Genomic DNA, 18,920 nt, shown 5'->3' with positions numbered 1-18,920 from the left:
CATGTACCTGGTGATACTGGAGCCTGCAGGACCTGCTGTGAGCTCCCTGGGTGCCTGGGAGCGGAGCCCGACCTTGCTCTTCAACATGGGTGGGTGAGTGGAGCTGATGGTGGCTATATAATTGCTGCAGAGGTCTCAGGCACGCTGGAGCTCAGGAGAGATGTGTGCTCACAGCTCCATGTCCAAGCCACGCCCCCGACTATACAATTTGTTGTGCAATTTTCTCCCGAGTACACCGATACCCCATATGTGGGGGGAAACTACTGTTTGGGGACACAACAGAGCTTGGAAGGGAAGGAGCGCCATATCACTTTTTGAATCTGAAATTTGCTGGCATAATTAGGGTACGCCATGTCATGTTTGGAGAGCCCCTGATGTGCCTAAACAGTGGAAACTTCCAACAAATGCGACCATTTTGGAAACTAGACCCCTTAGGGTATGTTCCCGCGGTCAGTAGTCGGCAGCGCTTTGGACGCAGTTTCCGCAGAGCAGTACAGGTACAGCGCATGTCGGGAGGGGTTAATTCTTCTAACTTATGTTGAAACATGAAGTTTCTTTTCCCTGCATGACTCAATCACTTGCACAAGTCCCTGACAAGGGGGAGAAGGGAGGTGAAGGAAACGCAGAGACAAGAGACTTCCTGTTTCTACACAGAGCAGAGAAAAGAGAAGAATTAGCTGGGTAGGAAGGAAAAATTAGCAATTGTAAGTACACAGTGCTATACATAATATGATGACTTCTATATATTAAAACTGGTAATGGGAGTGCTTCGTTAATCTAGAAAATGCAATACCACAGTATATAACTAATATTACAATTTTCTATGAAGCCTAGCCTATGGCTGGGATTTACATGAGCACCTTGTGATTGTCTTGCAGGTGGGTGATTGGAATAATACAATTGCTAAACCACTTTTTCTGATTTTTCCTTTAGGCTGTACTAGTTTTTTTCCTCTCCCATAAAGCGTTTGAATGATCAGCCAACAACACGGGATACATGGAGCTAAGAAAAAAATAAAGCTGCACTGAAATAAACACACGGGTTATGAAGGGAATCCAATATTTTAATTTTATAAAGGTAGATAAGGAAACGCAAAACTAAGACAAATGAGTAGAAAATCTGAGATCTGACTAAGACACGCTTTTTCCACAAAAGTAGTAGACTTGGAAGATTATAATTTTACAACCCACCAAAAAAACACACCTTTTGGTTCCCCTTTCACATAATAAGGAATGCCATATTGTGTAATGGTTAACCCCTTGTGTAAGGCTCATGGTATTTCGTTCATCTTACTCCACCAACTAAATCACGGCTTTGCATAGACAGTAATGAACGGGGAAGAGGGCAGTGCTAAATTCAGGGAGAGCTGCTTGTGTGCCCGGGGCACAATAAATAGCACAAATCAGCCATGAGGATAGTGAAGCTGACCCATAGGGGACTCTAACCGTTAATACGATAGTTGACGTGTATTTCTGGTTTTATATCACACACTAGGGACAGCAATTGATCTAAAACCATTTCTCTGTTCTGCTGATAGTTCTCCTGAATGATGGAGATCTTCTCAACGGTTTCCTTTTCCACTCCTTCGCTGCAGCTACCATGAGAGCCCAGAGCCTAAAAAGATACCAGAAACATAGTGAAATCATACAAAAAACAATACCGCAATATAAAGAAACACAAGTTATTATTAAAAGGAGTTGTCCAGTTAAAAGAAAACAAAAAAAGAAAACAATATACTCTTTAAGGTAGTAGAGGGTGGTCCTCTGCTCAGGCAAGGATGATAAAAATATGATTGCTTGAGGGGTCTGCCTAGAGACCCCTACCAATCACAAGAGCGGGAGACTTGACATTCCCTTGCGACTGGAGTGGTAGTGAGCATGTGCGACCACCACTCAGACAGTAAGTGGAGTACTGGTCGCACATGCTCAATATAGAAAAATCAGCCGCACTCTTATGGTATATCTTTGCAAAAATGTGATGTATTTATTCACATGTGTTGAGACAAAATTTTCATATATATACACACACACACAGCAGGGAGTATAAACGAAGTAGTAACGTTTCGACCCTGCCTCGGGTCTTTCTCAAACTGCATTTTCTAGATATTTTTCACACTAAGAAGTGTGGTCCCTTTAAGGGCTCCTATTGTTGTGGTGTCAGGTCTTCCTGCTTCTGTGGGCACATGCTCAATACCCCTCCCACTCACACAGGGAACTTGGGTCACAGCACTATATTGTCTCACACAGCCTAATTTCCTCCGGCAATATCAACCTAGACCTGTAGTCTGATGGTTGGGGCTACCTTATTTTCTGCCATAGTCCATTTCTTCACTTCCCCACACACATGCGTGATCGGCAAATCATGCGTGTTAATGGGGACAGGGTTGTACGCTGCTGCTCATCTCCTGGGAAAGCAAAGGGATCTGGTGATCATGCCCAATCCTCCTCTGCGCCTACATCATCTGTTGGGGCAGAGACCGAGGCCTCTATGCACATTAGATCTTTGGTGGTCCTGCCGACTTGACCGTGTACATGGGTCTGTGGTACAAGTGACTATACATTTTCCTGTATATCGGGGATGTGGCAGACTACTGTATAGGCTTTAGTGTTAGAAATTTTTGTTTAACTACAGTAAAAAAAAAGGAAACGCTGGGAATTTTCTACAAGAGAAATCAGTCTCTATTAGAAATCAATCGAGCCAGAAACGTCAAACACAACTGATCTATAAAGGTTTGTGAAAACGCTCATTTTTTTATTTTTAGGATGCAATAAAACAATGATCAATGTTAGAATGTGTATGATTTAGTACAAAACACGATGAATGTTCATAAGGTAACATACATCATAATGAATAATGGGAGACGTCCAATCACCAGATGAGTCCCATCTGTAAGGTGCAGGGACATTTCATTGTACACCTGAGGACACGGATGGCAGCTCTCAGGCATGTACAATAATGAATGGGTACAAGAAATGAGCAGCCGGACCCCACCCGATAGTCACTGCATGCCCCTCTTACCAACCAAGTGATTGTCCAATCCCCATGAGATTTGCACTTGTCTACCTATTTACTGCAGTATCCAAGGTCACATGAAATGTTAATATGAGGGAGCGTCAAGTGGAACAAATGACCGAGCAAAATAAGGAAGGAAGGAATGGGGGAAGGACGTTACACTGGATCTATTTCAACAAGCACCATGATGAAACAAGCTTTACAATAATGGACTTAAAAAAATATACCTTTTTATTGAAGCAAAATTTAAAATACATATTTAAAATAATTTCCAGTGAAAAAGAGCAGGTGGAAAGCAAATGCAGACACAGGAACAAGAAAAGGGTGGGAAGACCTGGATATAAATAGCAATAGGTCTACATTGTATGTATATTACTTGCATCATCCTGGGGGATATACAGGTCCTTCTCAAAAAATTAGCATATAGTGTTAAATTTCATTATTTACCATAATGTAATGATTACAATTAAACTTTCATATATTATAGATTCATTATCCACCAACTGAAATTTGTCAGGTCTTTTATTGTTTTAATACTGATGATTTTGGCATACAACTCCTGATAACCCAAAAAACCTGTCTCAATAAATTAGCATATTTCACCCATCCAATCAAATAAAAGTGTTTTTTAATAACAAACAAAAAAACCATCAAATAATAATGTTCAGTTATGCACTCAATACTTGGTCGGGAATCCTTTGGCAGAAATGACTGCTTCAATGCGGCGTGGCATGGAGGCAATCAGCCTGTGACACTGCTGAGATGTTATGGAGGCCCAGGATGCTTCAATAGCGGCCTTAAGCTCATCCAGAGTGTTGGGTCTTGCGTCTCTCAACTTTCTCTTCACAATATCCCACAGATTCTCTATGGGGTTCAGGTCAGGAGAGTTGGCAGGCCAATTGAGCACAGTAATACCATGGTCAGTAAACCATTTACCAGTGGTTTTGGCACTGTGAGCAGGTGCCAGGTCGTGCTGAAAAATGAAATCTTCATCTCCATAAAGCATTTCAGACGATGGAAGCATGAAGTGCTCCAAAATCTCCTGATAGCTAGCTGCATTGACCCTGCCCTTGATGAAACACAGTGGACCAACACCAGCAGCTGACATGGCACCCCACACCATCACTGACTGTGGGTACTTGACACTGGACTTCAGGCATTTTGGCATTTCCTTCTCCCCAGTCTTCCTCCAGACTCTGGCACCTTGATTTCCAAATGACATGCAAAATTTGCTTTCATCAGAAAAAAGTACTTGGGACCACTTAGCAACAGTCCAGTGCTGCTTCTCTGTAGCCCAGGTCAGGCGCCTCTGCCGCTGTTTATGGTTCAAAAGTGGCTTTACCTGGGGAATGCGGCACCTGTAGCCCATTTCCTGCACACGCCTGTGCACGGTGGCTCTGGATGTTTCCACACCAGACTCAGTCCACTGCTTCCTCAGGTTCCCCAAGGTCTGGAATCGGTCCTTCTCCACAATCTTCCTCAGGGTCCGGTCTCCTCTTCTCGTTGTACAGCGTTTTCTGCCACATTGTTTCCTTCCAACAGACTTACCATTGAGGTGCCTTGATACAGCACTCTGGGAACAGCCTATTTGTTGAGAAATTTCTTTCTGGGTCTTACCCTCTTGCTTGAGGGTGTCAATGATGGCCTTCTTGACATCTGTCAGGTCGCTAGTCTTACCCATGATGGGGGTTTTGAGTAATGAACCAGGCAGGGAGTTTATAAAAGCCTCAGGTATCTTTTGCATGTGTTTAGAGTTAATTAGTTGATTCAGAAGATTAGGGTAATAGGTCGTTTAGAGAACCTTTTCTTGATATGCTAATTTATTGAGACAGGTTTTTTGGGTTATCAGGAGTTGTATGCCAAAATCATCAGTATTAAAACAATAAAAGACCTGACAAATTTCAGTTGGTGGATAATGAATCTATAATATATGAAAGTTTAATTGTAATCATTACATTATGGTAAATAATGAAATTTAACACTATATGCTAATTTTTTTGAGAAGGACCTGTATAATGAAAATAGGTAAGTACAAAAAAAATCCAACTATGATAACGTGCAAGTGCTAGAAAACAGGATAAACCATCAATCTGATTAAGGACACATCCATATGTATGACTAGGACCAAGAAAGGTATGACATAATATCATATAGTCCAGACCATAACTGTGATACTTATAAGCCCAGGCGTTTGCAAAAGTATATAAATCAAGTAAGCCATTGCATATTTACAGTTGTGGCCAAAAGTATTGACACCCCTGCAATTCTGTCAGATAGTACTCGGTTTCTTCCTGAAAATGATTGCAAACACAAATTCTTTGTCATCTTCATTTAATTTGTCTGAAATGAAAAACCACAAAAAGAATTGTCCTAAAGCCAAATTGGATATAATTCCACACCAAACATAAAAAAGGGGGTGGTCAAAAGTATTGGCACTGTTCGAAAAATCATGTGATCTTCTCTAATTTGTGTAATTAACAGCACCTGTAACTTACCTGTGGCACCTAACAGGTGTTAGCAATAACTAAATCACACTTGCAGCCAGCTGACATGGATTAAAGTTGACTCAACCTCTGTCCTTGTGTGTACCACATTGAGCATGGAGAAAAGAAAGAAGACCAAAGAACTGTCTGAGGACTTGAGAAACCAAATTGTGAAGAAGCATGAGCAATCTCAAGGCTACAAGTCCATCTCCAAAGACCTGAATGTTCCTGTGTCTACGGTGCGCAGTGTCATCAAAAAGTTTAAAGCCCATGGCACTGTAGCTAACCTCCCTAGATGTGGACGGAAAAGAAAAATTGACAATTGATTTCAACGCAAGATTGTGCGGATGTTGGAGAAAGAACCTCGACTAACATCCAAACAAGTTCAAGCTGCCCTGCAGTCCGAGGGTACAACAGTGTCAACCCGTACTATCCAACGGCGTCTGAATGAAAAGGGACTGTATGGTAGGAGACCCAGGAAGACCCCACTTCTTACCCCGAGACATAAATAATATGGAGTTTGCCAAAACTTACCTGAAAAAGCCTAAAACGTTTTGGAAGAATGTTCTCTGGTCAGATGAGACAAAAGTAGAGCTTTTTGGGCAAAGGCATCAACAGAGAGTTTACAGGAGAAAAAAAAAAAGAGGTATTCAAAGAAAAGAACACGGTCCCTACAGTCAAACATGGCGGAGGTTCCCTGATGTTTTGGGGTTGCTTTGCTGCCTCTGGCACTGGACTGCTTGACCGTGTGCATAGCATTATGAAGTCTAAAGACTACCAACAAATTTTGCAGCATAATGTAGGGCCCAGTGTGAGAAAGCTGTGCCTCCCTCAGAGGTCATGGGTCTTCCAGCAGGACAGTGACCCAAAACACACTTCAAAAAGCACTAGAAAATGGTTTGAGAGAGTCCAGACCTGAATCCCATAGAACACCTGTGGAGAGATCTAAAAATGGCAGTTTGGAGAAGGCACCCTTCAAATATCAGGGACCTGGAGCAGTTTGCCAAAGAAGAATGGTCTAAAATTCCAGCAGAGCATTGTAAGAAACTCATTGATGGTTACCGGAAGTGGTTGGTCGCAGTTATTTTGGCTAAAGGTTGTGCAACCAAGTATTAGGCTGAGGGTGCCAATACTTTTGTCTGGCCCATTTTTGGAGTTTTGTGTGAAATGATCAATGTTTTGCTTTTTGCTTCATTCTTTTTTGTGTTTTTCCATTTAAGACAAATTAAATGAAGATAATAATACCAAAGAATTTGTGATTGCAATCATTTTCAGGAAGAAACTGAGTATTAGCTGACAGAATTGCAAGGGTGTCAATACTTTTGGCCACAACTGTATCACAGAGTGTAGATATCAGGTGCCCACCACGCGTTTCGTTCAGAAAGCTTCATCCAGGGGTCGAAGCTTTAAAATATAGCTTGCTATAAAAATGGATCATTTTTTTTCCCGCCAGTCAAAAAGCTCATCTAAACTGGGGGAATAATAAAGCAGCATCACCCTATCAGCAGCCTTTTGGCGTGGGAGGCAGCAATCCTAGAAATTTCACACATTGTGTCACACCATCCTATATGACGCAGGCGGGTCACATGATTACATCAGTGATCTAATGACAACATCAAACTGATGGATACTAGCGGCAATAGAAAAACTTGGATGGTAATAGAAATTAGGGGGGGATGTTGTTGTTTTTTTTACTTTTTCCAGTAGTTCCTGTAGTTATTTTAAAACACCTTAAAAAAAGTAAAAGAACACTTTAACCCCTAGAGCTTTTTTCGGTTTTGCGTTTTCCTCTCCCCTCTTTCCCAAAGCCATACACTTTTTTTTTTTTTAATTCTTCCGTCAATATGGCCATGTGAGGGCTTATTTTTTGCGGGACGAGTTGTACTTTTGAACAACACCATTGGTGTTACGATGTCATGTACTAGAAAACAGGAAAAAAATTCCAAGTGCGGTGAAATTGCAAAAAAAGTGAAATTCCACACTTGTTTTTTGTTTGGCTTTTTTACTACGTTCACTAAATGCTAAAACTGACCTGCCATTATGATTCTCCAGGTCATTACGAGTTCATGGACACCAAACATGTCTAGGTTCTTTTTCATCTAAGAGGTGAAAAAAAAATTTGCTAAAAAAAATAAAAAAAAAATAAAAATAAATTGTGCAGTTTTCCGTTACCTGTAGCGTCTCCATTTTTCGTGATCTGGGGTCGAGTAAAGGCTTATTTTTTGTGTGCCGAGCTGACGTTTTTAATTATACCATTTTGGTGGAAATACGTTTGTTTGATCGCCCATTATTGCATATTAATGCAATGTCGCAGTGAGCAAGAAAACTTAATTCTGGCGTTTTGTTGTGTAGGTTTGATTTTTTTTAATTTCATTCTGAATGGGCGAAAGGTGAGTAATTTGAACTTTTATATTTTTTTCATATTTTTAAAAACATATATATTTTTTTTACTTTTGCAATGCTTCAATAGCCTCCATAGGAGACTAGAAGCTGCCACAACTTGATCGGCTCTGCACGATAGAGGCGATCTGAGCATCGCCTCTATGTAGCAGAATTACAGCATTGCTATGAGCGCCGACCACAGTAATCCGGCATCAACAACCATAGAGGTCTCAAGGAGACCTCTGGTTGTCATGCAGATGCGCCGATGACTCCCGATCATCTGACGGGGGTCACAGATACGCACATTTCTGTCCAGAAGCGCTTGTTAAATGCCGCTGTCATAGTTTGACAGCGGCATTTAACTAGTTAATAGGTGCAGATGGATCGCGATTTCACCCACGCCTATTGCGGGCACATGTCAGCTGTACAAAATAGCTGACATGTCCCGGCTTTGATGTGGGCTCACATCCGATGGCAAAAAAACGGGTTAAAAAAAAAATCTGGACGACCCCTTTAATTCTTCTCCAAACAGGCCTGCTATCATTGTACCGGCTTAGTACGTACCGCAGCCTCTTTAGCTTTGAACTCTTTGTCCCGCTGCAGCCGGTACTGCTCGATCTCAGCCTGCGCCTCTTCTTTTGCTTGTTTTAGACGCCTGTTCTTTTCTGGAATAGATAGAAGGTTGGAGTTATAATGGATGCCCCATGGTAACGAGGCACAGCGACCTACAATCTGGGCAATGTCATCTGGAAGCCACCATGTCATCTAGGCTACAACTATTGTGCCCCAACCAACGCGCTATTACCTCTGATGTGACAATGTGGAAGAAGGCAGCATATAATGGCGTTGTCTTATGCTCCTTTCTTTTAGGTGCACCGCTCCTCTTGCCAGGAGGGCAGCGCGCTCTTTAAGATTGACGTTTGGGCTGTTCTGTGCACTCTCTAATGCAGTTCCTTGTTTGTCGGGCACCCCCTCCATCTCCTTTAATGAGTGGAGACAACCCCTTTATTGGGATGATGTTTCTGGAAAATACATTGGACAGGACGTAGGCACAAACGTATATTTTGCTTCTTCTATATCTACGATGTGTGTGAAATCGGAAAAAGGCCTCTACCCTTCTATCCTGGTAATGGTTGCCATCATCAGGCTGCATGCCATCAGAACACGTTTATTTCCTCTTTGATGTTATGGTGGCTACACAATGGGCTGAAAAGCTAGCAATCACCAAGCCTGGCGTTATATGTCTGGACTGGCAGCGCATCTACGGACCCAAACTCTACTGCCATGTAGGCACATAACGCGGATGAGTTTAGGTCCAGAGACCTGCGGCCAGCAAAGGGATTGGGTGATCGTGGCCAATCCTCCTCTGCCCCTACATCATCTGTTGGGGCAGAGTCCGAGGCCTCTATGCACATTAGATCTTTGGTGGTCCTGCTAACTTGACCATGTACATGGGTCGCAGGACTCCGGTCCAGATTAGTGGTGCCCGGCGGTCACACGAGAGTCCATGGATCTCGCACCATCCGGCGTCCCCAGCACAGCTTTTCATTAGCTAGGATTGGCAGGAAAAAACAAGTGCAAGATGTCGGTAGATGATTGGGCATGCTGCCAGAGGCTGAGTGTCATGTGACCCACAGATCTGTGGGGAGATCAGTCAGAGTTTAGTTATTTTTTATACTTGGGGCTAAAAATCATTTTTGTAATTCGGTTTCATGACAAGTTTTGCACCGTATGCCTCCTATAGCCTCAATGCTGCCCTGTCCCCCCCTCAGCCAACTCATGCCCACAAAGAGCCTGTAGAAGGGGAAAGGTGCAACACGGTAATCATGAAACTCACTCGAACAAAATGCATTTAGGAGAAATAAAGTCCTCAAAAGGTGGAGGACCCCTTTAATGAGGTACTAAAATATTAGGCTATAAAGTAAAAAAAAAACCTCCTTTAAGGACCCCCTTAATGCTCCCTCTCTCGGGTGACTACACAGAGTGCAGGGAGCACCTGTGCGGCCGACACTACCACCCCCAGCATCCTCCGCCGCCGCCGGCAGCCCGCACTGCGCCTCTCCGTGGGTAATCCCTGGGGGGAAGGGAAGCAACAGGTCGTCAGCACGGGGACCTGTGGGAACAGGTAACCATGGTAACTAGCGCTCACGTTTCCGGGCCTCCGCCACTCTCTCGGCCGCCCTCTTCTCGGCCTGCAGCAGCTGCTGGATTCCCGCTGACTGACTCGCCATATCTCAGCTCCGGGAGAAGTCGCTGCCGCCGCCGTTCACAAGAGTGGAAATTATCTCTCCGTGTCAGATGACCGGACACGTCACTGGCTACATCACGTGATCACCTCATTCATTGCCGGCCCCGCCCTGAAGCCCTATGACAGTCACGTGACGCTCGCCCTGTCACGTGTCTGTGAGAACTGCAGTTTAGCCTGCTGGTCGGTCAGTTGTGAGAGGAGGCAGCTGTTACAGCCGGTGCGGCCCTAGGACGGGGACTACTATGCACACAGACCACCTTCCTGAACGGGGGACTATGCACACAGACCACCTTCCTGAATGGGGGGACTATGCACACAGACCACCTTCCTGAATGGGGGGACTATGCACACAGACCACCTTCTTGAATGGGGGGACTATGCACACAGACCACCTTCCTGAATGGGAGGACTATGCGCACAGACCACCTTACTGAACGGGGGACTATGCGCACAGACCACCTTCCTGAATGGGGGACTATGCGCACAGACCACCTTCCTGAACGGGGGACTATGCGCACAGACCACCTTCCTGAACGGGGGGACTATGCACACAGACCACCTTCCTGAATGGGAGGACTATGCGCACAGACCACCTTACTGAACGGGGGACTATGCGCACAGACCACCTTCCTGAATGGGGGACTATGCGCACAGACCACCTTCCTGAACGGGGGACTATGCGCACAGACCACCTTCCTGAACGGGGGGACTATGCACACAGACCACCTTCCTGAATGGGAGGACTATGCGCACAGACCACCTTACTGAACGGGGGACTATGCGCACAGACCACCTTCCTGAATGGGGGACTATGCGCACAGACCACCTTCCTGAACGGGGGACTATGCGCACAGACCACCTTTCTGAACGGGGGGACTATGCGCACAGACCACCTTCCAGAACGGGAGGACTATGCACACAGACCACCTTCCTGAACGGGGGGACTATGCGCACAGACCACCTTCCTGAACGGGGGACTATGCGCACAGACCACCTTCCTGAATGGGGGGACTGTTATGAACTGGTGGCCTTGGAGCAGCATGAGACGTACTCTGGAGAAGGTGGCACCTGTACTGATCGCAAACCCTGAACTAGCAGCGCAACTAGAAGCAGCCGTGGGGGCTACCTAACGCTCCCTAGACCCCTCGACACAGCCTAAGAATTAACTACCCCTAAAGACTGAAACAGGAAACCTATCTTGCCTCAGAGAAAATCCCCAAAAAATAGAGAGCCCCCCACAAATATTGACTGTGAGAGGAGAGGGAAATAACATACGCAGACATGAAATCAGGATTTCTAAATTTCTGGCAATACGATTCTGCCGCTTCTTGACCTTGACACAGGTCCAGCAAGATTTTCTCAGCTTGATCCACAGAATTAGGCTCATCATACAATAACCCCAATGCTTGAAAGAAAGAATCAACATTAAGCAAAGCAGGATTGTCAGTTTCCAGGGAAAATGCCCAATCCTGTGGGTCACCATGCAGCAGGGATATGATGATTTTAACCTGCTGAATGGGATCACCAGAAGACCGGGGTCTCAATGCAAAAAAACAGTTTACAGTTATTTTTGAAACTCAAAAATTTGGATCCGTCACCAAAGAATAAATCAGGAGTGGGAATCCTAGGTTCTAAGGCAGGAGTCTGAACAATATATTCTGAAATACCCTGTACCCTAGCAGCAAGCTGATCCACACGAGAAACTAACTCCTGAACACTCATGTTATTACTAGGTTCCGCAGCCACCCAGAGATAAAGAGGGAGGAACAGACCAAACAGGCTAAGGAAAAAAAATGGCACAAAATCTTCCCTCCCTTCTTCTGAGATGCAATTAACTCATTGTTGGCCAGTTGTACTGTTATGAACTGGTGGCCTTGGAGTAGCATGAGACGTACTCTGGAGAAGGTGGCACCTGTACTGACCGCAAACCCTGAACTAGCAGCGCAACTAGAAGCAGCTGTGGGGGGTACCTAACGCTCCCTAGACCCCTCGACACAGCCTAAGAATTAACTACCCCTAAAGACTGAAACAGGAAACCTATCTTGCCTCAGAGAAAATCCCCAAAGGATAGAGAGCCCCCCACAAATATTGACTGTGAGAGGAGAGGGAAATAACATACGCAGACATTAAATCAGGATTTAGCATAGGAGACCATACTAGCTAAAAAGAAAGGATAGGACAGAGTACTATGCGGTCAGTATAAAAACACTAGAAAATATCCACCACAGAAAAATACAAAACACCACATCTGACTAAAGACATGGAGGGTATATCTGCATCTCCAGAGACACAGCTAGGCTGAAAAAAATCCTTTACAACAAAGCTGGACAAGACAAAACATGAAAAATGCACAGAACTATAAGGTCCACAGCAGGTGGACAGCAAAAACAAAGCCAGGACTTATCTATGAAGAAAAGCACAGCGAACAGGAGAGACCAGAAGGGATGTGAATCCTCCATAAACAATGGACAACTGGCACTGACTAAAGGATCAAGCAAGGCTATATAGCCCAGCCCAAATTGCAAAAAATAGATACACCTGATAAATGCTGTGATCCAACTACCGCAGCACTACCACTCATAACCACCGGAGGGAGCCCAAGAGCAGAATTCTCAACAGTACCCCCCCCTTGAGGAGGGGTCACTGAACCCTCACCAGAGCCCCCAGGCCGATCAGGACGAGCCAAATGAAAGGCACGAACCAAATCGTCAGCATGAACATCGGAGGCAACAACCCAAGAATTATCCTCCTGGCCATAACCCTTCCATTTGACCAGATACTGAAGCCTCCGCCTCGAAAAACGAGAATCCAAAATCTTCTCAACCACATACTCCAACTCCCCATCAATCAACACCGGAGGATCAACAGAGGGAACAACGGGCACTACATACTTCCGCAACAAAGATCTATGGAACACATTATGGATGGAAAAAGAGGCTGGAAGGGCCAAACGAAAAGACACTGGATTGATAATCTCAGAAATCCTATAAGGACCAATAAACCGAGGCTTGAACTTAGGGGAAGAAACCTTCATAGGAACATGACGGGAAGACAACCAGACCAAATCCCCAACCTGAAGCCGGGAACCAACACACCGACGACGGTTAGCAAAACGCTGAGCCTCATCCTGAGACAACACCAAATTGTCCACCACATGAGCCCAAATCTGCTGCAGCCTGTCAACCACAGAATCCACACCAGGACAATCAGAAGGCTCAACCTGCCCTGAAGAAAAACGAGGATGAAAACCAAAATTACAAAAAAAAGGCGAAACCAAGGTAGCAGAACTAGCCCGATTATTAAGGGCAAACTCGGCCAATGGCAAGAAAGCCACCCAATCATCCTGATCAGCAGACACAAAGCATCTCAAATAAGTTTCCAAAGTCTGATTAGTTCGCTCGGTCTGGCCATTTGTCTGAGGATGAAATGCGGAAGAAAAAGACAAATCAATGCCTAGCCTAGCACAAAAGGCCCGCCAAAACCTAGAAACAAACTGGGAACCTCTATCGGACACAATATTCTCCGGAATACCATGCAAACGAACCACATGCTGAAAAAACAACGGAACCAAATCAGAAGAGGAAGGCAATTTAGGCAGGGGTACCAAATGAACCATCTTAGAAAACCGGTCACAAACCACCCAGATAACTGACATCCTCTGGGAAACCGGAAGATCTGAAATAAAATCCATAGAAATATGCGTCCAAGGTCTCTCAGGGACCGGCAAAGGCAAAAGCAACCCACTAGCGCGGGAACAGCAAGGCTTAGCCCGCGCACAAATCCCACAGGACTGCACAAAAGAACGCACATCCCGCAACAAAGGCCACCAAAAAGACCTACCAACCAAATCTCTGGTACCAAAAATCCCAAGATGGCCAGCCAACACAGAACAATGAACCTCAGAAATCACTTTACTAGTCCATCTATCAGGAACAAAACAGTTTCCCCACAGGACAGCGGTCAGGTTTATCAGCCTGAAACTCCTGAAGAACCTGTCGTAAATCAGGGAAGATGGCAGAAAGAATTACCCCTTCCTTCAGAATGCCGACCGGCTCAAGAATCCCAGGGGAATCAGGAAAAAAACTCCTAGAGAGGGCATCCGCCTTAACATTCTTAGTACCAGGAATGTACGAGACCACAAAATCAAAACGGGAGAAAAACAGGGACCATCGAGCCTGTCTAGGATTCAGCCGTTTGGGAGACTCGAGGTAAATCAGATTCTTATGATCGGTCAGGACCACAATACGGTGCTTGGCCCCCTCAAGCCAATGTCGCCACTCCTCAAATGCCCACTTCATAGCCAACAACTCCCGATTGCCGACATCATAATTGCGTTCCGCAGGCGAAAACTTCCGAGAAAAGAAGGCACACGGTTTCATCAAGGAACCATCAGAATTCCTCTGAGACAAAACGGCCCCTGCCCCAATCTCAGACGCGTCAACCTCAACCTGAAATGGAAGAGAAACATCCGGCTGACGTAACACAGGGGCAGAAGTAAATCGGCGTTTAAGCTCCTGAAAGGCAGAAACAGCCGCAGAGGACCAATTCGTCACATCAGTGCCTTTCTTCGTCAAATCGGTCAGAGGTTTAACCACACTGGAGAAGTTGGCAATGAAACGACGATAAAAATTAGCAAAGCCCAAGAATTTCTGAAGGCTCTTCACAGATGTGGGCTGAATCCAATCATGAATGGCCTGAACCTTAACCGGATCCATTTCTATAGACGAGGGAGAAAAAATGAAGCCCAAAAAAAGAAACCTTCTGCACTCCAAAGAGGCACTTTGACCCCTTCACAAATAAAGCATTATTACGGAGGATCTGAAATACCATCCTGACCTGTTTCACATGAGACTCCCAATCATCGGAAAAAATCAAAATATCATCCAAATATACAACCATGAATTTATCAAGATAACTCCGAAAGATATCATGTATGAAGGACTGGAACACAGAAGGAGCATTGGAGAGTCCGAATAGCATCACAAGGTATTCAAAATGGCCTTCGGGCGTATTAAACGCAGTTTTCCATTCGTAACCCTGCTTAATACGAATAAGATTATATGCCACTCGAAGGTCAATCTTAGTAAACCAGCTAGCCCCCTTAATCCTAGCAAACAAATCAGTAAGCAAAGGCAACGGGTATTGAAATTTGACCGTGATCTTATTCAAGAGGCGATAATCAATACAGGGTCTCAAGGAGCCATCCTTCTTGGCACCAAAAAAAAACCTGCTTCCAATGGTGAAGAAGATGGCCGAATATGCCCCTTCTCCAAAGACTCCTTAATATAGCTCCGCATGGCGGCATGTTCTGGCACAGACAGGTTGAAAAGTCGGCCCTTAGGGAACTTACAACCTGGAATCAAGTCAATAGCACAATCACAGTCCCTATGTGGTGGAAGGGAACTGGATTTGGGCTCATCAAATACATCCTGGAAATCTGACAAAAACTCAGGAATTTCAGAAGAGGGGGAAGAGGAAATTGACATCAAAGGAACGTGACCATGAACCCCCTGACAACCCCATCTAGTCACGGACATAAATTTCCAATCCAAGACCGGATTATGTAGCTGTAACCATGGAAAACCCAGCACAATATCATCATGCAAATTATGCAACACCAGAAAACGACAATCTTCCTGATGGGCTGGCGCCATGCGCATGGTCAGCTGTGTCCAAAACTGAGATTTATTTTTAGCCAACGGTGTAGCATCAATGCCCCTTAAAGGAATAGGGTTCTGCAAAGGCTGCAAGGGGAAACCACAACGTCTGGCAAATTCTAAGTCCATTACGTTCAGAGCGGTGCCTGAATCCACAAATGCCATAACAGAAAATGATGATAATGAGCAGATCAAGGTCACAGATAACAGAAATTTAGGTTGTATAGTACTGATAGTAACAGAACTAGCGATTCTCTTTGTACGCTTAGGGCAATCAGAAATAATATGAGCAGAATCGCCGCAGTAAAAACACAACCTATTCTGACGTCTGAATCCTTGTCGTTCAGCTTTAGACAAAATCCTATCACACTGCATAGGCTCAGGGCTCCGCTCAGAGGACAACGCCACAGTGTGCACAACTCTGCGCTCGCGCAAGCGCCGATCAATCTGAATGGCCAGAGACATAGAATCACTCAGACCAGCAGGCGTGGGGAACCCCACCATAACATCCTTAACGGATTCAGAAAGACCCTTTCTGAAAATTGCTGCCAAGGTATCCTCATTCCATTTAGTCAGTACAGACCATTTTCTAAATTTCTGGCAATACGATTCTGCCGCTTCTTGACCTTGACACAGGTCCAGCAAGATTTTCTCAGCTTGATCCACAGAATTAGGCTCATCATACAATAACCCCAATGCTTGAAAGAAAGAATCAACATTAAGCAAAGCAGGATTGCCAGTTTCCAGGGAAAATGCCCAATCCTGTGGGTCACCACGCAGAAGGGATATGATGATTTTAACCTGCTGAATGGGATCACCAGAAGACCGGGGTCTCAATGCAAAAAAAAACAGTTTACAGTTATTTTTGAAACTCAAAAATTTGGATCCGTCACCAAAGAATAAATCAGGAGTGGGAATCCTAGGTTCTAAGGCAGGAGTCTGAACAATATATTCTGAAATACCCTGTACCCTAGCAGCAAGCTGATCCACACGAGAAACTAACTCCTGAACACTCATGTTATTACTAGGTTCCGCAGCCACCCAGAGATAAAGAGGGAGGAACAGACCAAACAGGCTAAGGAAAAAAAATGGCACAAAATCTTCCCTCCCTTCTTCTGAGATGCAATTAACTCATTGTTGGCCAGTTGTACTGTTATGAACTGGTGGCCTTGGAGTAGCATGAGACGTACTCTGGAGAAGGTGGCACCTGTACTGACCGCAAACCCTGAACTAGCAGCGCAACTAGAAGCAGCTGTGGGGGGTACCTAACGCTCCCTAGACCCCTCGACACAGCCTAAGAATTAACTACCCCTAAAGACTGAAACAGGAAACCTATCTTGCCTGAGAGAAAATCCCCAAAGGATAGAGAGCCCCCCACAAATATTGACTGTGAGAGGAGAGGGAAATAACATACGCAGACATGAAATCAGGATTTAGCATAGGAGGCCATACTAGCTAAAAAGAAAGGATAGGACAGAGTACTATGCGGTCAGTATAAAAACACTAGAAAATATCCACCACAGAAAAATACAAAACACCACATCTGACTAAAGACATGGAGGGTATATCTGCATCTCCAGAGACACAGCTAGGCTGAAAAAAATCCTTTACAACAAAGCTGGACAAGACAAAACATGAAAAATGCACAGAACTATAAGGTCCACAGCAGGTGGACAGCAAAAACAAAGCCAGGACTTATCTATGAAGAAAAGCACAGTGAACAGGAGAGACCAGAAGGGATGTGAATCCTCCATAAACAATGGACAACTGGCACTGACTAAAGGATCAAGCAAGGCTATATAGCCCAGCCCAAATTGCAAAAAATAGATACACCTGATAAATGCTGTGATCCAACTACCGCAGCACTACCACTCATAACCACCGGAGGGAGCCCAAGAGCAGAATTCTCAACAGTACCCCCCCCCCCTTGAGGAGGGGTCACTGAACCCTCACCAGAGCCCCCAGGCCGATCAGGACGAGCCAAATGAAAGGCACGAACCAAATCGTCAGCATGAACATCGGAGGCAACAACCCAAGAATTATCCTCCTGGCCATAACCCTTCCATTTGACCAGATACTGAAGCCTCCGCCTCGAAAAACGAGAATCCAAAATCTTCTCAACCACATACTTCAACTCCCCATCAATCAACACCGGGGCCGGAGGATCAACAGAGGGAACAATGGGCACTACATACTTCCGCAACAAAGATCTATGGAACACATTATGGATGGAAAAAGAGGCTGGAAGGGCCAAACGAAAAGACACTGAATTGATAATCTCAGAAATCCTATAAGGACCAATAAACCGAGGCTTGAACTTAGGTGAAGAAACCTTCATAGGAACATGACGGGAAGACAACCAGACCAAATCCCCAACCTGAAGCCGGGAACCAACACACCGACGACGGTTAGCAAAACGCTGAGCCTCCTCCTGAGACAACACCAAATTGTCCACCACATGAGCCCAAATCTGCTGCAGCCTGTCAACCACAGAATCCACACCAGGACAATCAGAAGGCTCAACCTGCCCTGAAGAAAAACGAGGATGAAAACCAAAATTACAAAAAAAAGGCGAAACCAAGGTAGCAGAACTAGCCCGATTATTAAGGGCAAACTCGGCCAATGGCAAGAAAGCCACCCAATCATCCTGATCAGCAGACACAAAGCATCTCAAATAAGTTTCCAAAGTCTGATTAGTTCGCTCGGTCTGGCCATTTGTCTGAGGATGAAATGCGGAAGAAAAAGACAAATCAATGCCCAGCCTAGCACAAAAGGTCCGCCAAAACCTAGAAACAAACTGGGAACCTCTATCGGACACAATATTCTCCGGAATACCATGCAAACGAACCACATGCTGAAAAAACAACGGAACCAAATCAGAAGAGGAAGGCAATTTAGGCAGGGGTACCAAATGAACCATCTTAGAAAACCGGTCACAAACCACCCAGATAACCGACATCCTCTGGGAAACCGGAAGATCTGAAATAAAATCCATAGAAATATGCGTCCAAGGTCTCTCAGGGACCGGCAAAGGCAAAAGCAACCCACTAGCGCGGGAACAGCAAGGCTTAGCCCGCGCACAAATCCCACAGGACTGCACAAAAGAACGCACATCCCGCAACAAAGAAGGCCACCAAA

At 45.0% G+C, this 18,920-nt stretch overlaps 1 protein-coding gene across 1 annotated transcript; it reads right to left on the bottom strand.

Annotated features, from left to right (window-relative positions):
• Nucleotides 1-1,042: 1,042 nt before the first annotated feature.
• On the bottom strand, nt 1,043-10,198 carry ATP6V1G1 (ATPase H+ transporting V1 subunit G1). The gene is made up of 3 exons (XM_069748382.1): nt 10,027-10,198; nt 8,442-8,542; nt 1,043-1,614 (listed from the first exon to the last, which is right to left on the bottom strand). Exons 1-3 carry the CDS (start codon nt 10,106-10,108, stop codon nt 1,441-1,443), a joined length of 357 nt encoding a protein of 118 aa, XP_069604483.1. The 5' UTR covers nt 10,109-10,198; the 3' UTR covers nt 1,043-1,440.
• Nucleotides 10,199-18,920: the final 8,722 nt, after the last annotated feature.

This window comes from Ranitomeya imitator, chromosome 2 (genome assembly GCF_032444005.1).
Source record: "Ranitomeya imitator isolate aRanImi1 chromosome 2, aRanImi1.pri, whole genome shotgun sequence".
NCBI classification, from domain to species: domain Eukaryota; kingdom Metazoa; phylum Chordata; class Amphibia; order Anura; family Dendrobatidae; genus Ranitomeya; species Ranitomeya imitator.
This window is presented reverse-complemented; position numbering and strand designations above follow the sequence as displayed.